Raw genomic sequence first — 24,975 nt, 5'->3', positions numbered from 1 at the left:
ACCAGGTTCAACATTAATCAGCAAATACATTAATTAATGATAAACAATGTGGAACCTGGCTGTGCATGAACAATCTTTCAATACCCAAGGGCAATTTGGAAGTGAATGCAGGGTTTTGTAATGATTTGCAGATCTCAAATAATGCCACATGTGTCTTCCACATTAGTTGCAGCTCTAGCACATAAATATTGGTCGCACAAATCAGTAGCAGACCTGTGATAATAAAGTTCAGCCCCTATATACATATGCAGATGACAATCAAAAATTTGCCTAGATTCACCTCTTTCAATTGAAACGCAGCTTCTAGGACTTGTCCTTTGAATATCAGGTAATGATCTTCAGCAACAACTCTCCAGACTTGAACACTGCTGTTCAATTTGCATGTGAATTTCCCTTAAACCAGTCAATAAGCACAACTGTAATTTTCTCCTTAGTCACAATAGAAAACAGTAGGAGAAATAGCAAATTCACAGTCCAAGAAGCAATTACAATTTACTTTACTTGAGCAGCAAATTGCAAGACAAACTCAAAAGGAAACTTAGTATCTCTGAACCACAGTGTATACAGCAAGAGATACAATAATTTGAGAACTTTAATCCACAATAACCTCAGCTATGGATTAAAGGCACAACCCAACTTCAAAACCCTTATACTTCAGCAAGGGCCATATAATATCGGAACTCAGATAAGCCACAAAGGCAACAAAAGCATTTAAAATATTCAAGCATGCTTTCCTCAACAAATGGGCTTGTATTTATAACTTCTAGATTATCTTTTGTTGCCAAAATGTAACTTCACTCAAGAAGCTTCACCACACAACATTAATTAGAAGCTTCTATTAGATTCTCACTTTATTTGGCTTAACTAATTAATAAATGACACTTTCCAATGATAACTCAACTCTCAACTTAAGTGAAATTATGAAGTTAAATTATAACTTTATAATAAGTTATTTAATAAGTAATAATAATTTGGCCATTGAAAATATAATAACTCTCAAAATGCTCATCATTTTTATACGCTCTCTGAAATAGGAGTGATACCTATTATTTCTCCATGTGACCAAATGCACTTTCCAAAAATAGAAAGGGTCCATCTCGATCAACAACAATTTACTAAAAATAGTAAGTACACAAAACTAAGCCCAAATGAAGTCCGATCTGAGCCAAACAAAGACCAACCTGTAGCTTACTAAGATGTGGAGAAGATAAGACCCTCCCAAGCCAAGCCACTACTATAGAAGACCCTCTATCCACGTTAATTAGCCTATGAGGATCACAATAATAGGCTAATTCCTGAAACTCCAATGCTGGGAAAAATGGGGACATTACACTCTTGCTCACCGTACGCCTCTAGACATTTCCTACCACTGTACAACCTGCTAAAATGTTGTACGGTCCTTCCTTGGTCTAGCCATATGTATGCTGCCATTGTATGAACTTACAATACTTCTTGCCGTACATGGCCACCGTACAAATTTCCTAACGCTACACCCCCTTGGTCTTCTCGTTGTACAACCCCTTCTACTGCTACCATATGACCCAATTTACTAACAAACCCTTGCATAATGGTCAATCACATTAGGAACATTAAAATGGCATTAGAGCTGGTGACCCTGTAGGCCTGTGGGAAGTGAATGCAAGTTTATACCAGGAAGAGAAGATGGTATCACTTAGTAGATTGGAGGATCTTTAAGATCCCACTGTCGAAGTCATGTTTTTGCTTAAGAGAGCTCACTAGAAATCAAGCTTAGATCAATGATACTCAATGTCTCATGGAGGAGATATTGCGGAAATTGGCCAAAGGTAAAATATTTGGAGAGCATAATGGGCACAACGTCGATTCTGTTACAGGAAGGGAAAACCCTCATTACTTACACTTTTGCCCCTCGATGCCGACATTCCCTTTAACGACTTAGACATTGCACTAAGGACAAGAACCAACATTCAAAGAAATACAAAAACAGTTACGAAAGATTTGAGGAATGCAAAGATGGAAGGGGATATATCCTATAAAGATTATGCTAAGTTAAGAATAAGGTACTCCTATGGCGGCAACCACGGTCACTTAATGATAACCTTAAAAGGAAGTTAAGAAAAGTAAACCTCTCTTCATTTGATAGATCTAGATCAATCTCTACATAGGAATGAGTGATGAATCCTGATACATATTGCCAACTGAATTCGGTGATCGAGGAAGAGACAATTAAATTCACCGCAGTCCACTTGGAAAGAGTGGCACTTGAATGGTGGCAAACGATATGGTTACTCTTGGACATGACCAAGTTAACTCTTATGCCAAGTTTACAGAAAGGCTTACGGATTGTTTTGTTGGTAAAGATCTAGAGCTCAATTTAAAAGAATTGGCACAACTAAGGCAAACTGGGTTGGTTGACAATTACATCACTGAGTTCAGAGAATCTATATGCTGGTTGCAAACATTTTGGAGAGACGATGAATCGTGCTATTCATGGATGAACTGACGAAATCATTGAAGGTATGGGGAAAATGGTTCAATTTCAAAACCCTCTCTGAGGCAATATATAAAGACGAAAGCATAGCGACATCATTAGCCTCATTTTTTCAAAATTATTCACACTCTGGACCACCATTGGCTTCGAAGGAAAGAGAAAACTAAATCCTTCCAAAAAAATCAATGTTGGATAAAGCCACTAACCAAGAACTTAGGAGGAGAAAGTTTTGTTTCACCCACAAAGAGCCGTGGGATCCTAGGCATAGATGCTTAAGAAAAGGAAAAATACACATTAGACAATGAGGAAGAATAGGAGGATTCAATACTTGGGGGATGAGCAATAGGTTTACATGGAGTTTAGCATTAGTTGTATAGAGAGGATTGCCACACTAGTACATTGAGGAGGCACCATCGCTCTTGCTCGAAGCCCAAGGTGCATAGTTTTTAGGGTATAGGGAACCCTCTAGGGATAGGGTCATAGTGTTGCTTGACACTAGGGCTATACTTAATTTCATTAACTCATCACTCATGAAGCGAAGAGGTTTAACTATGGGGGCACATGCGGGATTCCAAGTCAGGGTGGCGAGAGGAACTCTCTTATTATGCACCCATCTGATCCCACAATTGAGCATTAGCATGGGGAATGACATGATGAAAACACTTCTTTATAGTAGATCTGGATGAGATGGAGGCCATTCTGGGTATCTAGTGGCCTGTTTTATATTTCCCTTTGTTCAGTTAGGAATTGGTCCATTATGTTGCTATGCTAATGTTTCCTTCCTTGCTCATTTTTTTGTTCACTTTTTGTCCTACTTTCCTTTAGCTGTAAATTATTAGTTCTTTGTCACCCATTCAACCTTTTACGCAGGAAAGTTGGCTCAAATACCAATTGTAATTTCCTATTTTTGTCTATTTTGGAATACTAAGAATATTATACCAATATTCCTTACTATGTCAATTAGATGTTTACTAAGAAAGTAATGAAAGATAACTATGAAACTTGAGCAATGTTGTAATGCTTTTCTTTTCACTAGCTTGTTTACCGTATGGGGTAAATAGATTAATGCATATAGACAATAAACAAGAACATGTAACTGTAGTACTTTTATTATTCGCCTATATGCCGAAGAGATTACATAGTGCTTCCAATGATGATTACAATGATGATCCAAAGTTGTACATATACCATTCCAAAGAGCCTTTCTGAAGGGGCCTGTTGGCTATATAACAATTACTGACTACATGCTAATCTACCCGTCGGCTGTTTTATAACTTTACCAACAACATCATCCCCTCCAAAAAGAAAAGTCGTCTCCAGACGACAATTATAAAATATACAAGACAGATTAACAAAACGGGATACATTAAATGACTAACTATAACAAGATAGATATGTTTCTGTCACACCACTTTCACATTCGTTCCGTGCCTGCATCAAATTGGTCTCCAAAACATGTTGCATCTGTAGCCTCTGCTAACAATGCCATCTCTTTAGCCAAGCTGACCGTGATAGCCATCCGTGCTGCTTTCTCTGCTTCCAACTGCTGGGTACACTGAGCCAAGTGTCGTGGTACTGCCTTCAACTGGATGACCAGCTCCTCCCGAGCTCTCTATGCATCCACCAAGACAGCCTTACGCCAAACACCTACTCTGAGTGCCACCTTTGACACAGACACTCTATGCCTGTAGCAGCTCGAGGTCGCATTGAGTGGTCACATTTTCCATGACTGATAATTGCACCGATTGGAGATTAATGCATACAGACAATAAACAAGAACATGTAACAGCAGTACTTCTTTTATTATTCGCATATATGCCGAAGAGATTACATAGTGCTTCCAATGATGATTACAATCATGATCCAAAGTTGTACATATACCATTTCGAAGAACCTTCCTGAAGGGGCCCGTCGGCTACATAACAATTACCGACTACATGCTAATCTACCCATCGGTTGTTTTATAACTTTACCAACAACATAGCTTTGTGACTCGGGAGAGGCTGAAATTGAGACACATTTCATCTTCAACTACCCCATTTACTACAAGGTCTGTAGGAGATCCCTTTGCCTTTTCAGGGAGTGCCCATCTCTCTCTACTTTCTTCAGATACACTGACCAGTCGTGCCTAGCTCTCTATCTCTAGGAGTCTTCAAGACTTCAAAAACACACATTGCAAATTTGCTCCTTATCGAGACGTCCTATTGGTTGGCTCATCACCTCCTTTTTCTTGGTGGTCTCTCCTAGATGGGACTCTAAGCAGTCTCTTGGACCCTATTCGTCTAGTCATTGAAAAGGGCCTGCAGGTGTTGAATGCAACATCGACCCCCTAGAAGCTCTAAGAGGTAACAAAGGACCTCCTCTTGGCTTGATCCTTATCCTTTGGTTGTTTGCTTCTTCTTTGTAGTGGGGGACAACTAATATGTTACTTGTTGTCACCCCTTCCTCTTGTTGTTGCTCTTTTCTTTCTATTCTTTTTTACTTGGGCAGTGTTTGTTGCTACTGCTGTTTGCTGGTTTTAGTTGTTGTATCGTGGCAGTCCCTTAGACCCTCATGGTCTTTTGTTGGACATTAATAAATTTTATCTAATCTTATCTTATCTTGTCTATCTTATCTACTTACTATATCAAGAAGATACAAGTTTGTAAGCGAGTAATGAAACATGTTGATGTTAGTTTTGTACCACTACATAACATATAGCAATTGAATACTCGATATGGACTATCAAACACTCAATCCCTCTCTTGAAAAGTAAATACTCATGAAGACATGAGAAAAACTCCAATGTTCCTTACACCGGTGGATACTAACTTAGTTATATTAATGTGATTTTTTGGTTAATCACATAGGCGGCCTTACGTTGTTCATTCAAGGACTGTCAAACTCTCGTTGTGATGGTGATGATGCCTGGTCTTTTAATGTATATGAGCGCCAAATAATGTTGATGGTGATGATGATGGAGGGTATGTCTGCCAATGATGTTTCTTTTAACTTCCTTCTCGATTGAACTTCAACTACTACACTACTTGTTGCCTTACTCCTACTCCTATGAATGGAAAGATTAGCAAATGGATGGGGATCAAATTTGATGAAAGCTTACCAGCGGCTTTACTTCCATAGATGTAGTGATTTGAGGGAAAAAGACTAGATTACCACACAAAGCTTCCTAACAAGCCGCTAGGATGCTAGTGGCCTAGTTTATAGATCCCTATCAGACATCCATTAATATCACCATACAACTATCCATCTACTCTTACCCTTATTTAACAACTTTCTTGAAATAAACTCTACTTTAACAACTTCAAAAGAATCTAACTTTAACTATTGGAAGTAGAAACCATGCAATAACACCAAATGTTCTTAACCACCATGCAAGTCACAACAATGATAAAGAGAAGCAATTTTGGTATTATCTTAGCAACAATTTTCTTCAACCCTTTACAAATGAGAGCAAATGGCCTTATATAGGGGCTGAAATTACAACCAACGGTAGAGATTAAGATGCAAAATCAACGATCCACATTAGATCCTAGAAACTCTAATTAGGGTTACCACCCCATCGGCCAATGAGAAGACGCCAAAATAGTAGCCAATCAGAATCAGACACATATCCTACCCAAAAGAAATGAGAAAATGCCACTTGGGCTTACATCAAATGCTCTAATATAATTCTACCCTTTTCTTTCATCTTTTTGGCCAAAGCGATGAACTTGGCTAGCCTGTTGTTGACTTCTTCATGGGAGGGCAAAGTGTGTACTTCATCTTGAGCTTAGCTAAATTCATCATGTTGTTCACCGCTTGCAATGTCTTCTCATATTCTTTTGCATACTTGATAAAGGCATTGAGGGAGGCAAGGGTGCCCAAATGTTTCTTCTTGATGACAACCTTCGCCAACTCATCCAGTCTCTATCCAAATTTTGTCTCATTGACGTTCTCCTCTTTGATATCTTCAAAATCAAGTGCAACCCCAACATCGCTCATCATGGTTGAAATGGATGTGTCAATGCCTAGGCTGTGCTGTGCAATCTTGTTCCGTATCTCTTCAAGTATCCTCAGTCTGATGGTCAAGGAAACAAACCAAGACTCCATCGTGCTCATTCCTCCTCCATCTACCAATTTGGTTCTTTCCAAATGTCTCTCCAATAGCTCGATAAATGCTTGTAGCCTGGGAATGGCTAAGTCCTAACTGGAAGGAAATCCTTCCATTCACTTTGAAATGTTCTAAATTTATCTCTAATAGCCACTAATGACCTGAATGTCGAGACAAAAAAAGGCAAGAAATTTCGCCCATCCTAAATTATATCACTGGTCCAATCTTTGACTTCACGTAGCTAAGTTATATCTCTTCTATGTTGCTCCTGTCGTCTTGTGGAAGGGCTGCCTAATGCAACTGTTGGATAGGCTGACAATCTCTCCAATACTTGTTTTTGGCCTTCAACTTCACAATCCTCTCGTTTGCCTTCCTCAACCTTTCTCTAATTGAAACCATGCCTTCCTGGATCTCCTCACATTCCATGTCATCCATGATTCTTCCCAAGTTATGCTCAACTATCTCATACTCCCAAGCTACAATCTCATCCAATGCTTTGCTAATCGTTGGTATAACAATCTGAACTTTTCAGTGACCCTCATCATCACTTCTGATTACCTTTGCCGCCGTTTTTGCAATTTGTTTTTGTTTCTCGTTATCACCTTTTTCCACTAACCCTTGGATATCTTTAACTATTCGGGCAGTCACCACCTCGCCTCTTGGCATAAGCTTTTTCCTTAACCATAGTGGTGCAGTGCATCTCCCCAAATCTGGATTTGGTTCAACTAGCAAAACATCACCAACGGCCTCGGGTGCCTTGCTTACTTCCTCAATATCAATTGGACTATCCTCTTCTTCACTAGTGACTTTCATATCATCACCATGTTTGTTCTCTGAGAGAGGAGAATACTCAGTACTGTTACTGTAACCATTTTATTCTGAACCAAAGCTCACCTCTACTGTGGCCCCTTGTCCACTTGTATTATCCTCTTGGCCTCTAGCTTTAATTCTGTTGTCCCTAGACAGTGTCGCATTTCGTCTTTTTGTTGGAGGTTCTTGATGTTCTTTACTTTTCTCAACCTCCAAACCTCTTTTCTTGCTCTTAACAACTCTTTGTTGCTGGCTACTGCCTTTACCTTTCTATCCGACTGACTCTACTGGACCTTCCTCTGGTTTCATCTTCTCATAAGTAAGGTGTACCTTCTGATTTCGTAATTGTGTTAACTTCCCATTGTACCACAACTTAGTGTGTATATCAATTGTCCTTGTAACTGCCTCTAAGGAATGATCCTGGTGATCGTCCCAATCCACTGGACTCAACTCCGTTCCATCCACTGTATCATAATCTCCTCTTAGCACATTTTCATCATCTTCCAGTAGATCAGGAATATCAAGGCCTCTCCATCTGATTGCCCTAATCATTCCCATTGACAACCTTGAGAAAGCTAGCTTTCTCACATGAAAGTTATTCTATGCATTGGCCCAAAAATCTTCTACAGTAGGAATATATTTGAATGTGTTTTCATGAGATGCCTTGATAAGACCATTAGGATCAAATCCTTGTCTCGCTCTATACTATCCTAGATTATACCATTCTAACTCTTTCTCCACAGCTGCAAAGGCGACAGGATAGGGGCAAGTATTATTGCCTATTCCAAATGAGAAGGTAATCCTTGTCTCACCTTTAAGTTTCATCATCTTGTCATAATGCTCAAGTTACTAAGCCAACTCCATCAAAACTATCTTGTTGGGTGGGTACCTTGGAAGTCTCTTGGGACAAACTGTACTTCTTGCCACTCTAATATATGTGAATTGCAGAAATTGGATGAACCAACTCCCATACTTAAATTTTTCTTCCGCTTTCGTTGAGAGTCTTCTAGCAGGTGTCCCTTATAATATCCTTACTGTCTTCATGGAAAATGCATCATAAAACATCTTATAGTCTTTGGTGTTATGCAAATGAAGCTGTGGATAGCACTCATGCACCAAACATTGCTCCGACCCATTGCCAATCACTCTTAAGGCTTTAAGTCTAGGATTTTCATATAATCTTGCAATCAGACAGAAATGATAGGACCCCATGTATAATTGCTTTTGATTTTGCACTGTCCTAAGTTGCAACTCTAGATTTTCACTTATGATTCTAGCCCAATCAAATTTTCTCTTCCCATTTTCATTTCATCAATAAAGAAGTATATTCAATTCTCAAATTGCATACCTTGAGCCATGCCCATGATTCGGCTGAGAAGCACAATAAGATCACCATACGTTGGTTTGAAATCTGACCTTGCGACTCCTTTCTTGCCCTCATGTAACCAATTCTGCTTTAGATGAATGAAATAAACCTCCTGATTAACCTGAAATAACTTGGCCGCTTGATCCATCATGATCACTGTCATGCTTTTATATTGTGGAATATTAAATACTTCTTCGACCACTTGTCCGTTGATGTTAGCTAAGACTCTCTTTCCTTCATCAAAAATGATGGACTTAGTAGCAATATCAAACTGGGATGCACATTCCATTACCAATTTACGACAAGGCAAGGTAGGAGGGAAAGCCGCCACATATACTATTCCGCTCTTGTAGATCTTCTTTGCCATGGGGGATTGTCCTTCCTTCAATTTGTCCTTCAACTGTATCATGTTCACTGTATCGATATTGGTATCACTTATTCTCCTTACTTTCGAGAAGAAGGTGGTCTTAGTCATCATGTCTTCCTTGTCTTTTTTGGTATTCATTCCCTTTGGGTTCTTGCTTGGACTAACATCTACCATCCTAAACACTTATTTTTGCCCCTTCGTTCTAAATGATATGGACTACACTTATTGATCTCCAACCTTCTTTCTATTGATGCATTCTAGCTTGTTTTTGCCTCTCCAAGTTCTATCTCTACACTTATCAATCTCCAAACTTCAATCCTAGGGATGGGACTACCACTTATTTCTGCCTCTTCGTTACCTTAGGATGGACTGCACTTATATCTCCCAACTTCAATCCTTGGGTGGTCTAGCTTATTTTTGCCTCTCCACGTGTCCTATTATTAAATCTACACTTATATCTCCCAACTTCAACCTATCAATGGAATGATGAAGTGGTGGATGATGAGTGCAAGAAGAAAATAAGGGAAATGAACCAAACAAGAACAAGGAATAGAATCAGCCTTTAAACCAATCTTCACCTCTAAAAATGAATAGAATTTTACCTTAAATCTGCCTTTATCAATAACCGGGCCCTCTTCTGGTTTGGATCAAATCTTAGAAATTTCAATCTTCCTTGCAAATAATGATGCCCTAGAAAAAATCAGAATTTTGACTTCCTTGAAATTGCCCACATTTGCCAAAAATCAGACCTTAAATCATATAACCCCTTCACCAAAAAAAATTGCCCAAGCTGGAAAAAATCAGATCTGCTCCAAAAATTGTCATAGGGTAGAAATTCGCCTCTAGCAAAGAGAAAAAATGTCACCAAGAAAAGGAAAAAATCTGCCTCTCCAAAGAATCACCCGTCTGAAATTCGCCTCCCTTAGAAGAAAATCGCACATCCAAGGAGGAGGAAGAAAAAGGAATGAGGAAATAAGGGGGGGAAGCCCCTCTTATACCAATTTTTTTGCTTCTCCAAGTGGATTGACCTGCCGAGAGGGAAAGAAAAATTAAATTAGTCCCTTAATTAATGCCCAGATTTAAATGCAACATTAAAATTACTTAGCCCATAGAGAAATTGACCCATTTAATTGTTAGTTTTGATCAAAAATTGCAAAATAGAAACAAGGTAAGCTTAGGAGATGTCAAAATTTTCATTTAATAACATTTTGACAATTAAAATATCATTAAAATCAAATTTAGCAAGCCAAAATCAATTTTCTATTCCAAATTACCAACTTCCTTTAATATTTCTAAAATCCTTTAGGCTAAATTTCAACTAAATTAACGAGATTTTGCAATTCAATCTAATTTCAATTTTGCAATACAATTTTAATTTATTATTTATTATTTTTTTATTGTTAAAAATAAATCCTTTTCCTAGCAGTCAAAATTTAAACTCCAATTTCAATTTCACTATCAAAAATTTCTTTTTCACTGAAAAATTCAAGATTTTCCAAAACGACTAAATCTAAAAATTTCATTTTGAAAATGCTCAAGCTTATACAATTATGTTAAATTTCAAAAAAAAAAAAAATCATCAAAGTCCAAAAATTTGCAATTTTATCCTGCCAAGTATTCATTTTAACCATCGAAAAAAATGTTTTTTTTTTGAAACCTGTTCGGCCTAAGGACAAAATTACATGTTCTGGAAAAAATCAAGTTTCACATCGGGTGAAAAACAAACCAAATCAAATCCCTCCTGGCTTGAAGGCATCCAAGGTGTAAAATTTTCAAATTGAGCCCTTTGGACAACTCCGAAAAAAGGGGTCCCCAAAAACTTTGGGGCGATGATGTGAAAACCTCACAACATAACAAAAGTGTGCTATTTGATTTATTTATAATCTTGTATTACAAACAATGTCTAATTGTGATGCTCATTGCAATGCACTGAAAATGAACATAGTCTTCTTTTGTATTTGATATATCAATAATATTATGCAACTATGATGGTTATGCATTAAGGTAATCCTCATGACTTCTGAGTTAAGAATAATGTATAGTCTTTGTAATCCCTTAGTAAAAGACACGATTACTTAAAATGTTGTGTTTGATATATTTTTTAGCAATATGCCGTGACTAGTAAGGTTATTGCTCCCAGTGTTATAATTGTTTTTTCTAAATGTTACCTTTTACTTGTGCAATAAAGATATGTAATGTTGTTTCTGGTATTAAAATAGAAGCTTGCAAATGGTGCCATCTTTGATTGGACAATTTAGACTTGCAACCTACAAATAGCCCATACAACTGATGCTTGATATGAGCAAATCAAAGAAAAAATATATAGAATAAGTTGTCATTAAATCATGCATTGAGAGAATAAGCCTATTCTCATGATTTACTCGTGATGCATTGTTATGTCCCCAATTTTAATAAAGTAACCTAATTAAATTAATTGATTAAATGGTCCCCAAATAATATTATAAAGGACTTTAATTAATTTGTTTAGTAATAAAATAAAAAGGGGGCCGAAATAACAATATAATGAAGTCGGCCAATAGTAACCTTCGGAAAACTTCTTAGAGACCTTTATAGGGCGATGTTTAGTAGTAAGGAAAACATTGTGGAGTTTATTTGTCTTGTGTATTTGCAATTCTAGTTGGAATTCAATTTGTATGTTGTTTTGGAAGTGTAAGACTTTCCCTATTATGTAATCACAATTTCAGTGGTTCACAGCCACCCTAGTGTATCATTGGAGATATCCCTCAGATATTCACTTTGTATCTCATTATTGGATCCATCTCTACGATGTGGAAATATGATGCAGGAGCATCTTGGGTTGCATTGCTATCTAATCTGTTTATCAAGTTACCCTTTGTTTGTTGAGTTACAATGCCTTGCATTGCCAAGCTCCTTAGTTGTTGCCAAGTTACAATGCCTTACATTGTCGAGCTCCTTAGTTGTTGCCGAGTTCACTGTCGCTACTGAGTTCCTTTGGTTGCCGAGTTCGTAGTTGCTACCGAGTTCCTTTGGTCGCCGAGTTTGTAGTGGTTGCTAGGCTTCCTAGTTGCCGAGTTCATTTGAATGCCGAGTGATAGTATTTTGGTTTCAGTCCTTCGTTGACCGAGATGTTTGTGCCTGGTTCCGGTTTGGGCCGACCTTGCAAGTTAATTTGCATTTCGTATTTAATATCTGTTGAGAGTAGACTTGTGGCTTGTTTTGGCATTTAATATGAGGATCTAATTGTTGGTATTTACAATAGGCCGACTTGTGGTTGTGCATGTATTTAAAGAGATCTTTGGTAGAGTCTTAGGGTATGGAAGATAGATGGTAGAGTAGGAGGAGCAGAAGCAAGTTGGAAATGTGAAGTTTATCATTGTTGATCAAGTTTGATTTGTAATTTTGGCCGTAACACAAAAGGCCTCACAACTAGGCATGTATTTGTTATTTTGATGAATGTATAGAAGCATTTGTTCCTATATCTCCTGTGTTTGTTATAATGTGTGTTGTTTTCCGATGTGATTACTTTGGTAGGCGGCTTGGATAGCTGGGTGTGTCTTTGGCCCTAGTTATCTCATCCCTCCTTGTGCCAAAATATAATTACAAATATATAGTTCTTGGCCATTTAGTGTTGTTGATGTGTACTCTTTGTTGATGATTCATTCATATATTTGCAATAATCTTATCGACCTAGGAATCATCTACAATTGGATCTTTCATTGGAAGTAACATTGTTGTACGAAGTGTTTGGAACTATGTGACCTAGTTTTCTATATAAGTAGAACTTTACTAATCGAAGCCATTTACTGTTGTTGATGTGTACTCTTTGTTGATGATTCATTCATATATTTGCAATAATCTTATCGACCTAGGAATCATCTACAATTGGATCTTTCATTGGAAGTAACATTGTTGTACGAAGTGTTTGGAACTATGTGACCTAGTTTTCTATATAAGTAGAACTTTACTAATCGAAGCCAAAGGTTGTCAAGTGTCGTTGATTGAGGATTGAAGATGTTTAGGGTACTTTCCCTCGGGTACTTCCCTCGAGATCTTTGCCCTCGGGTGCTTCCTTCAAGTACTTTTCCCTTGAGTAGTTTTCCTTGGGTACTTTCCTTAGGTACTTTGCCCTTGGATGCTTCCGTTGGGTATTTTTCCCCCACGTACCTTGCCATTAGGTATTTCTCTTGGGTGCGTTGACCTTGGGTGTCTTCCCTTGGATACTGTGTCATAAGAGAGCATCAATCCATCCGAGTGGTACATGACATGTGAAAATTTGGGTACCATGTGGTTTGGTACATTATAGTGTTATCAGAGATGGTGGTCTTGCCAGCCTATTGGGATCAAATCATGACACCCTATGATGTATTGAAAGATGCATTAAAGGAGCTAAAATGAAGTCAATAGAATCTTTGCCAAACCCTAGCAAGAGGACAAGAGCAGATTTATGAGACAATCAAGTGAATGGAAAATGGAAGAATGAAAGGTAACATGTCACACACACCTTGGACCAATATCAGACCGATGATGTCTGTTTCCCTTACAAGGTTCGAACTACTGGAAATGCATCTGCTTACATTGGCTAAGACATTGAAGAAAATCAAGCAAGAATGGTTTGATGGTGGATTGAAGATAAACATATCTCTCAAGAAATACATAGAACCGAGGATGAGGTACCTATCCTCCAAAGGTGATGGAGCCTACAACATCAATGTGGTATACAACACAATGAACCCTAAGAAGGTTGAAGTTATGCGAATATTGTAGCTATAGGAGGATTTGGACAAGCAAGAAAGAACAATTGCCCCTTTAAATTTAATACTTCTGAATTTTCACAGCAACTAAAAATGTGTAAAAGATGCCTGCACAAATTCCATCGAATCAACACTTATCAATCAACTTGATGGAAATATAGGCTCTATCAATGATCTTTAGAATGAGCAGGCTCTTCCAGTGGTTGATTAGTTTTATGGAGATGCTGACTCTACCAATGTTCCATTACAAGAGCAATCTTGATGGTTGGTCAAATACGCAGTTTACCCTTTGGCTAGGCATAAGGCATGCATGATTGCTATCTTTCCACGTGAGTGCTTTCCTCATGGCAAAAGACAAGATGTACGTGAGCTGTGAGATTATAGAAGAGATCAATGGGCACGGTAGCATGAAGGCTTTTGGATCAGAGCATTGTTCTGTTTTATGATAGGCTTTAGTGGGATCCTGATAGCTCTAAGCATGGCAACTTTTATAAGAGTGTAGTAGAAGCTTGATGGATATTTACTCTTTTTGCCTACATCCAAGTGTGTATGAGATCATGATGCAAGATGGAGATGTCAAGGGATATGGTTACTAACAATCGTGCTTGGTTTGGGATACTGGAGTTTACAGACTGCTTGAGGACAAGCAACCTTTGGGTCAGTAGGAATGTAATGTCCCTAATTTTAATAAAGTAACATAATTAAACTAATTGATTAAGAGGTCCCAAAAATTAAATAATATTATGGACTTTTTTGATCAATACATTTAGTTAATTAAATAAAAATGGGGCATGAAGAGCACACAAATATATTGAGAAGGGGCGGGGGGGAGGGGGGGCGGGTGAATCAATATATTAACAATTTTGCCAATTTAAACTTCTATCCAAACAATTAATTTTAAATGCTCAAATGAACAATTATGCACATGAACACAATAGCACAATGTTTTGCATGGAAATCTAATGCGGGAGAAAACCATGGCAAATAAATGCTTTATATAAACTTTTTCTTTTTACAAAGATTTGTCCTACAATCTACTGGAGGCTCCAACCTGTATGTTTATGAGCACCGACTCATTGGAAGCTCCAACTCCCACACTTCGCAGACTCCGACCTATTGGAAGCACCGACCCCCACTATTATCTTTGTGAGCACTAACGCACCGCACATAAACTTCTCTTCTACCTTGATAATGTTGCCAACTCAACTGATGATGGATATTTTTCTTGCACAATTGTTGTTTCTCAATTTGATATTTTATATCTGCATATACTTCTCTCCTGCTTCAATATTCTTCTTTTTATCCTCTCATTCCTGATATTCTGAAATAATCTTATTTTAATTTTCTTTCACATCTGCTTTCTTCTTATCAGCACACACACACACATCAGGATTTTCTTTTTATACCACTTATCTTTTACTCTGCAATCTACTCCATTTTCTCTATCTTCATATGCACCTTTTTATCTTCCTCGTATACTGTTTCTCTGCCTCATATTACTTTTTCACCTCTGCCACTTATATCTTTTTATTTCAGTTATCTTCAACATTCTTCTCAATCTCCTCATGTACACTTCTTATATTTTGTTATTATCCACTCCTCTCATCTTACATTTTGAGAATTGACTATATCTATTTTATATCTTCTATTTCTAAGAAGCATGTCTTTCAAAATGAAGAGACATGTCTGTTTTATTATTTTTTATTTCAAATTTTTAATTACTAACCCATGCGGATCTTTAAACACTTTCGTTCTTAAACAATTAGTCTTGAAAATAATATTGTTTCATATGGATTCCTTATGTTCTTAGGCACATTATTTCTTTATACTGTCGGAAGAAATGCTGTTCTCTTTTTATTTACTGCAGATGTGGCATTTTTGGTGTGGATCACATAAAATAATAAGTATTTGTTGCAAATCTCGGTGCTACAGAACTCACTTTCCAGAACTAAATCACTTGCTCATAATATATTTTATTGGGTCCTTTATTTTGATAGACTTATCATACATATCACTGCTCCATTTTTGTAGTCACTATTTAATATTGTATACTTCATTGTTCCACCGTCTGATATTCGTAATGACATATTTGATTGCTAAACTAATATATTCGTATCTTTTACGTTATTCACATTTTTTTGATGTGGCATCCTGGCTTTTGATGGTAATGACAAATGTATGGTCTTTAATTGGGTCTTCGCTAAGACTATTACCTTGCTTCATTTGAGTGATTTCTGTTCGCATTAATCATGCCAAACTTAAGGTACACAACTTTCATAATTCATAGATGATATGGAACTGCCCTTTTCTTGACTTTATACTTGTTTATAATATTGAAATCATCTACGGCTCTTCAAGATTTATATTTCATGCTGTATTAATAATATATTTATTATTGCCAATGATTTTTTTCTTTGACGGTTGCTTTTATCGTGATCATAGCATCTTGAATGAATAATATTTTTAAGTTGCCATTAATATTTATCCCCTCCAAAATATTGGGCCTTCTCAGAAATTCACGACTCCTCTGTTCCATCTGTCACTTTCATTGCTGCACACCTATATACTTACTGTCAAGGATGTGTTATCGCTGACTTGGTATACCTGTATGCTAATGATAACATTTCCTGTTTTAAACTCCAAATCAATGATCTGTTTTTATCAAAACATAAAAAATTCAATGGACTTCACTTTAATAGCTGACTTGGTCTGTTTATTGTGAAATATTTAATTAATATTTTGGCACTGTATACCCATCATATAATCATTCAGTTCCATTGAGCTTCATCATCTCTGTCTGTGTTTGTTCACTGGGCTGCTCCTGATACAGTTTCTTCTATATTTATGAATTTCTTCAAACTGTGCATAGATGCTTGTCAGCCATTAATATATTAATATATAAAATCTTCTTCATACTGGTATTCCACATCTAGTCACAATTTGGTATATCTGTATAAGATATTCGTTGATGATGAAACTTTATAATCTGGCACTTGTTTAATTCCTGTTGAATTAATTGTTTAATGCCAAGCTTGGTGCTTTGGTTTATGTAGAATAGATTGCTGACAATTATATAAGTTTGATTACTTGAAGACTTGAGGAATTGGTCTTTATTAAATTCATTTTACTTATCATCCAATCCTTTGCAGATTTGGATTCTTGTCACAAATATTATATTTGTATAAATGCAATGCACAGTTGTTGATCCCTCTATTTTTAACTTCAAGAGTTCATAATCAGAAAAAATAAACTTGACTTCTCTTTTGTTCCTTTTGAATCTATAGAAATTCTTTTGATATCAAGAGCTAATGTTCTTTTTATGCTATTGGCTGCTCCAAATGACTTTGACATCAATGTCAATATTTTCATCGGGGCACAATAATAATATATTAACATTCTAATGATGTTGGCCCCTGGCAACCTTTTGGAAACTTCTTAGAGGCCTTTATAAGGTGATGGTTTGCAGTGTAGGAAAGCATTGTGGAGTTTATTGGTCTTGTGTATTTGCAATTCTAGTTGGAATTCAGTTTATATGCAGTTTCAAAGGCGCAAGACCCTCCCTATTCTGCAATTGTAGTTTCAGTGGTTCACAACCATCCTAGTCTGCCATTGGAGATATTGCTCAAATATTTTACTTTGCACTTCATTCTTGGATCTATCTCTACCATGAAAATTTAATTGCGATATCTAGTTCTTGGCCATTCAATGTTGTTGATGTAAACTCTGTGTTGATGATTCATTCCTATATCTGCAATAATCTTATCAACGGAGGAATTATCTATGATTGGATTCTTCGTTGGAAATAGCATTGTCGTCAGAATGTACAGCCTACTTTTCTGTACGAGTGAAACTTTATTGTCCAAAACCGAAGGGTGCTGAGTGCCGTTGATTGAGAACTGAAGGCACTTTTCCCTCAGGTGCTTCCCTCGAGAACTTTTCCCTTAGCTACTTTTCCCTTGGATGTTTCCCTCGAGTACTTTTCCCTTGGGTAATTCCCTTAGGTATTTACCTCAGGTACTTTTCCTTCAGGTGCTTACCTTAGGTACTTTATCCTTGGGTATTATGTCATAGAAGAGCATTGATACATCGTTGTGGCATGTGACATGCAGTGGAAATTGAGGTATTGTGTGGTTCGTTACATTGCATTCGTAAATGGAAAGACAAGATGAATAGATGTGTCGCGAACTGTTTCATAATTGGTTTGGTTAATTGCCTTTACCAATTGTTATACCCGAATCACACTTGTAACCAATGGATTTTTCGTTTTTATCTTAGCAAAATAATATAATAATCAGACCTCATGTTTATCTCAGCTGATTAAGGTGGTAATCGGTTCCCATAGCAAGATCTAGGTCCACTGATGAAATATTGGTTGATGCAAGGAATATATTGTAAATGCAGTTTTTGGAATGATTGAGAATTGAGTGTAATAATAAGATGCAAATGAATAAGCATGGAATATGATGGTATGTAATTATGAACTATGCTGAAATGACATGTGAAACAATGCATCCCAGTGTATGTCAATGCAATAGATTGATACAATTTATTGAAATGTAAACATGAAAAGTTGTCACATGATGATGGGTGGATCAGCCGACCATCATGTCTTGAAACCTTCGTATAGTCAGTATGACATGTTGCCATTTGCAAGTGATCATATAGGTCACTCATAAACTGCATCATAATTGTGCTGGCTACGTGGAGTATTGATGGCATAGAGATTAAGTACGCCATTTATTCAAATAGTCCAAGACCATTTTTGGTTTGTTTTATCTCTTTTCTAGAAATGCATGTTACGTACAAGAGACAAGGTCTGCCTTCCTTGCCAAAACTTTCTTATTTGAAAATGCAGAGGAAAAGTCCAGGGATATCATGATCATCTATATTGTCTTGTTGTTACCCTAGATCATGTTGTAAGATGTGAACTTTTGGATTTTAATTAATCTCAAGTTAGAAATAACAGAAAAATATATTGAGCAGGTGAAAATATGCATTGTTATTTAATAGCTGAGCACTTGACTGATGAGGTGAAAATCTTGTAGTATTATGGTTGAAGCACCTCTTTTTAGGCAAACCAAGGTGCTCAGTACTGTATATTGTTTAGTCATTTTAATTCTACAAAAGTTCTTCACATGGATTTAGACGTACTTGGATATGATTAGTGACTGAAACTTTTACAGGCTATGAGGCTGGAAAGGATAAGGGCACACAAACAGATGGAGCATGTGAAAGTATCAACATTGAAGCCTTTACTAGAGGAGTCATCAGAAGGACAGATTCACTTTATTTGCTTGGAATACAAGGACAAAAACAAGGAAAAGCACTTGGTTCCAGCACTTTTTGTTGGCAAGATCAACAAATCATCATATATTGGACTAGACAGTAAGGTAAATAGCATATTCAGATTTCAATTACCTCATATCAATATATACAAATAGACTAAACATACAGAACACTACATTGTTTATTCATGCCTGGATCAGTTATAGATTTCATTCATTTTCTTTCATCTTGAGAGTATGAATCGGTAAATAATCAGCTTTTATTCAGTGATTGATGCCTTTAGTATGTATGTCTACCTTCCATTTACAAGAAATACTTTAAATATCTTAATTTACAAAATATTGTTGATTTATTTTAGTCTTATTTGAACAGTCGTGCTAATTTCTAAACCCACAAGTCTGTTCCAAATTGTGTGGATAAATATGAACTTTTGAAATATTGTAAGTGGAAGCATTCAGAATGGGTACCTGTGTGTTGAGTCATGATGCTCTCATCAGAGCTCCTTAGAGTAGAATATTAGAGCACATTGGGAATCTTCTGTACTTCTGTATAGCCTGACATTGTTGAATTTTTGAAGCACCTATTGTTATCACCTTGTACCTCGTGCATTACAAATTCCATTAGATGAGAACAATATTGTTACTTTTAACAACCACAAGGCCTTTTCATCACTTTTTGGACATAACATCATATATTTATAAGTTTGCTGCTTTCTACAAAAGCAAATACTGTTTCAAAAGATTTGTGTCATGTACATATCACTTACTAATATGAAATGTTTATGAGTCTAAGGATATGAATTAACACATATTCCATAGTTGTTTATGTCCCCCCTGTTATTTCTGCACCAACCATTTTGACATTCTCAGCAACCTTAGTTTAACTGCTTGTTCATGTTCATTTCTTAATCTTGATTTATGCTGCAGATAGAGGAATGGTGTCCTAACAACGGTGGCATAGATCAATATGGTGAGGCAGCAATTGATGAAATGGCTATTTCAGACAGTGCAAATGGTTCAGAAGGACAGGACATAGTGGTGTCTTATTATGTTGCATTAGGCTCGGACAATACATGGTACCTTTTTACTGAAAGATGGATTAAAGCAGTATATAAGAGTGGCTTACCTAATGTTCCTCTCACTCCCGGTGACCCTCCTTCCAGAGAAATACTAAAGAAAAAACTTGAGGAGGTAAATACTGCATGGGAAAAAGTGGCAAAATCAAAATATGGTGATGTATGGCGTGCTGAAGGAGCGATTGACACATGGTCATGGAGCTTAAATGTGCCCCTTTTGCATAATCTTTCTTCTGAAGATGAGGTATGATACTTTAACAAAATTATCTTGACCAACCAGAAACATTGTTTAGATTACTTAGCAATTATTTACATAATTTGTTGGTTTTATTAGTTAGGCATTGATGAAAGGATACTGTTCTGCAATATTTAATAGGGTACATGAAGAGGAAATGCTTTCTATTTAAAACCCATGTGTGTAACTTTCTAATGTTCAATCTGTCCGTTTCAATATGTTACGATGCTTAACAGTAGATCATGATTTTTCTTTTACTGAATAGTAATTTCCATAATTCTTAAAAAATAGTGTAAAGGGTAGCTTTGTGCTGACAGTCTGATTGTTTACTGAAATTTATAGATAGCAAAGCCAAAAGCATTTATTGAAGCACAGAGGATTTACAGAGAAAGCAAGACATTTATAAATTCTTTTCAAAGAAGGTTGAGAAGTACACAATGGTATAAAGAGTTCCAAAGGCTATCAGATTTAAATCTTGTACAAAAGGAAAAGATTGTACACTTAAAAGCAAAAGCAAGCCGTATTAAAGAACGGATAAGTCAAATTGAACCAACTGGATGGAGAGATTTTCTACAGGTATGGAACACTATCATTTTTGGAGATTATTTCTGTGCATTGGTTTTTAAGGCAATGTTGCTCCATATTGTTAATTTTAGCCCAGAAATAAAGATAAACAACAGTAACCAAAATCAAGAACAAATAGACACCAATTTATCCGGGGAAAACCCTCCAACTTTAGGGGAAAAATCAGGCCACACCAAAAAATCTCTCTTTTATTAAATTAAAAGAAGTTCAACTACAATGTTTTCAACTGAATACAATGCTTATTACACAAAGCAATCATATGTATATATATATATTAAATTGAGAGTCTCTTCATATCATAATCGAAAGTCTCTTTATTTTCTATATGCAAGTCTCTTCATATTTCCAGATGCATGTCTGTAATGTTCCCTTTTTGGAACATTAGAAATACTGAAGTCTTATTTTACGCAATATTAAATTGACTGTGGGACATAGGCTCAAAATATTAAAAAGGTCGATTTAATGTTGTATAAAGGAAAAAGGGGCAAGGAGGAACAAGATGAAATGCCTTAGGGAAGTTGAAGAGCCACAAGGGAATAAGATGGAAATCAGAGAGGAGCCGAAGAATCTTGGTTTGCATATTAAAAAGGGAAAGAGGCTCATTGTTGGGCATGCTTGATTTTATTATTCAGTTCAATTTCCTCTATTGTGAGAGTCTCCAAAAGCTTCAGCTTTCAGCTAGTTGGAGGATGTAGCCCCTCGTGCTAGTAGATAGTGGACGCAAACCCATTGTCCCGGGAAACATCACTTTAGGTGTTTCATTCGCGCCTACAAGTTCTTATCCTATCATTCCAATCCGACTGTTAAATCTGTATTTAGGATTGGTTTATGTGTACTGGTTATTGGATTGCTATTGTATAATACAATAATATTTTAGTTGCTAGTTGTTATATTGCTGTTGTATAAGGCAATAACGTTGTTTAAGGAACTATAAGAGTTTGCTAGTTTCATCTCATCAGTTTGTAATTCATGGTTATAAGTTCAACATCTTGAATGTTAGTTTGGAAATAAAGAATTGTTATCTTGTGGAGAACCATTGGTTTTATTGAATGTCTTGTATTACATTTATTTATATTTGAATCTAATCTTGTATTCAAGAAGTGGTTGGAAAAGTGTTAGTTGGCATTTCTACTGTTTTTCGAATGTGCTGGAAATTATCTGTAATATTTTATCTTTGAGTGTATTGTTGAAAGGAAACATCAGCAAATATCCTGATCGGGATAGTATAGTGGTATCAGAGCCTAAGGTCTTGCCAGCCTATGAGGTTCAATAACAGTAGTATTTATAACAACCTATTTAGATTTCTGGAAAAGGGTCACATTAAATTTCTTTTCGGAAATTAAGCTTTATCTTCTGAAAATATTCTTATAGAGTCCTTTGGCTACTGTCTTCCTACAATAGATCTAAGAAAGATTTTTTATGCACCCCCAACAATTGCTTTGTCTTTTTCTCCATATAGAGAGAAGATTTTATTTCTCAAGCGCATCTTTACCTCCTCTCTCAGATCTTGCAAGACTGGAAGAGAAGCTTGCTGGAGTTTGTATTGATGGCAATTACAATGCAAGAAGCCGCATGCCATTTTATACTAGGATAGGAATCCATAAATTGATGGATGATGACATTCTAGGACCAGAGGTAGAACCGTAGAAGTCTTTGGCTTCCCAGATGGTGCAAAAATAAATTTTGTTAGTTGATTATGGGCTTTTATCTTAACGTTTGAATGAGTTTTAAAGGAGGATAATAGAAGCAGTAAGTTAAGCCTTTGGGTTGCAAATGTAGAGACTGGCCAAGCCAGGCCTTTAACTAGCACAACCAAATTCAACATAAATGTCGTTATTTTAATTGTCTCATTTTTCTAGCTCGAACATCAGTTTATATCTGATGTGTTCGGCAAATGCATTGAGCCTTATCTTGTCAGTATCGCAGGACATTCCATTTTGAATACAGGGCTGGAGTCACGACAATGTTTTATGTAGTGAGATTGTCAATCGCATTCAAGGCTCCAGAAGAAAACTGGTTTAGAACCAACTATGGAAGTTTACTTTAAGCCATCTGAAGAGAACTAGACTGTATTGATGTAAGTGGTTGAGTCGCAGGCTGACTACATTTGGGAGTCTTATTTTGAGCCGGTCTAAGACGATTTGGATCAACCGAAAATCATGTGTTAGGCTGGTGCAAATTGTCGTGAAAGGAAATAGCTACAAGAGTTGTAGTGCTTAGGAGCTATAAACCGGTGAAGTAACGGTTCTCTTTGATTCGCATGCAAAAGAGTGGTCAGTCGTTTGTGGCGAGTGATTATGGGAGTTTCTACAAAGCAATATCTAGACGACAACATCAGTAGTAGTGGTTATGGGCAATTAAAACACTTGAAGGAAGCTTGAACTCCTACCGTTGAGTGAAACCGTCGCATACTCCAACCTTTAAATTACCACTTGGTCAAAAAAAAATCGATGGATATTTGTCTAAATCCCCAATATAAACGACAAAAAATTGATGGTGTTCTCGAAACGTGGCATGTGACTATGTCGAGCATCAGCGATTGTTATTATAAGTATTGTATAGAGAATCGCGGGTGTACAGAGTGTAACGGCGGGAAGCCTGGTGGACATGGGAGTTACAAAATCAACCATCCATGTTTGAACATTCAACTGCAGACAGCATAACAGCTTGACAGATGTCGTTCCCATGCAACGATGGTCAGAGGTGAGTTGTCGTGAAACACCTTAGGCGGAAGGATGAAAAACAAATTCGAAGTTACTTAATTGTGACTTGGCTATCTTTCTTGAGGGACGAAAAACCCTTAAGGAAATACTTAATGTGAAGTTGGACGCAAACCTGACTTCATAGCCGACTACAAAAGTTAAGGATTTATTTGAAGAAGATTTCCAAGGATATTAGTGCTGGGTCAAAATCAGTAGTATGGGAGTTTGAGGGCTAGAAAAGATGTGAGACGACTCAGCTACACCCCGTAAGATAAAAAATCACGTGAATCTTGTTCTCCAGTATACCTATCTCTTTATGACTAAGATTAGCATAGGGAAACTGCAATAGTTATAAGTTGGAATAGCAGTTCGATAACAATATCCATGTCTCTACATGAGGGAGTCTCCTACAAATATGATTGGACGAAACAATAGTAAGCACGCACCTTGAGGATGTGGCACCAGGAAATGAATACGTTGTGTTGGAAGCTTATTAAACTTATAGTCACCAGTGTTGTGTGTTTCTGCTTTGGCCTAGCTCCATTCCGCCACTCCTGCCGCGGGAATACAGTGATTAACAGGATAACCAGCAGAGCAGTCAGGTAGTATTAGTTGAAGTGCATGCAGCGTATGACCAGAACGAGAGCTTGGGAGTTGTTATGGAGTTGCACCAGTCACGCATTTGAAATGGATTACAGCGAAGGGGGACTCATGAATGAATTGAACTCCATTCAGAAATTTGTTTGAAGGACTTAGCTTCTTACATGTTTGAGTAATCTTTGCATTCTATCTTTGTTAGTAGTTATTACAGTACATATCAGCAAACAACTTACTCAAGGATTGGGTTTCTTGACAATTGTTTGACGAAATTTCTATAAGTCCAAAAACCAGTATCTGTATTCTACCTTAGTAGAGAATTAGTATAGTGGTAGCAGAGAATTAGTCCAAGATCAGAATTTCTTTTCAAATCCGGTTAAGATCATTATAGTGGGTTGAAGTAAACAAATAGGATGGGGAAATGTACAGGTTGATGAAATTTCCAATCAGTCAAATAGTTTGAATCAAGTTGATTTGTTGTTAGGAAAGGCATACTCAGATTGGGGGGCACTTAGGAGATGCTACAGAAATATATGATTCATTGATAGCTATGTGGCCAAATGATTTCCGAGGGTTCTTAGCAAAGGGAATACTATTGAAGGAAAGTGGTAAAAAGGTGATGTAGAGCGCATGTTTATTCAAGAAAAATATATAGCACC

At 36.8% G+C, this 24,975-nt stretch overlaps 1 protein-coding gene across 6 annotated transcripts in view; it reads left to right on the top strand.

Moving 5' to 3' along the window:
* EMB25 (DEAD/DEAH box helicase) overlaps positions 1-24,975 on the top strand; it is a 246,607-nt gene that overhangs the window by 91,191 nt on the left and 130,441 nt on the right. For all 6 annotated transcript variants that reach the window (XR_016352771.1, XM_089787043.1, XM_089787041.1 and 3 more), the window contains 3 exons: positions 19,020-19,226; positions 20,049-20,441; positions 20,775-21,008. Coding sequence is in view for 5 of the 6 variants with exons in the window: in XM_089787043.1 (XP_089643169.1) it covers positions 19,020-19,226; positions 20,049-20,441; positions 20,775-21,008 (834 nt within the window). In the remaining variant the exon portion in view is untranslated. The remainder of the gene's footprint in view (positions 1-19,019; positions 19,227-20,048; positions 20,442-20,774; positions 21,009-24,975) is intronic.

This window comes from Cupressus sempervirens, chromosome 6 (genome assembly GCF_028749045.1).
Source record: "Cupressus sempervirens isolate cs-2001-9-10 chromosome 6, ASM2874904v1, whole genome shotgun sequence".
Taxonomy (NCBI): domain Eukaryota; kingdom Viridiplantae; phylum Streptophyta; class Pinopsida; order Cupressales; family Cupressaceae; genus Cupressus; species Cupressus sempervirens.
This window is presented reverse-complemented; position numbering and strand designations above follow the sequence as displayed.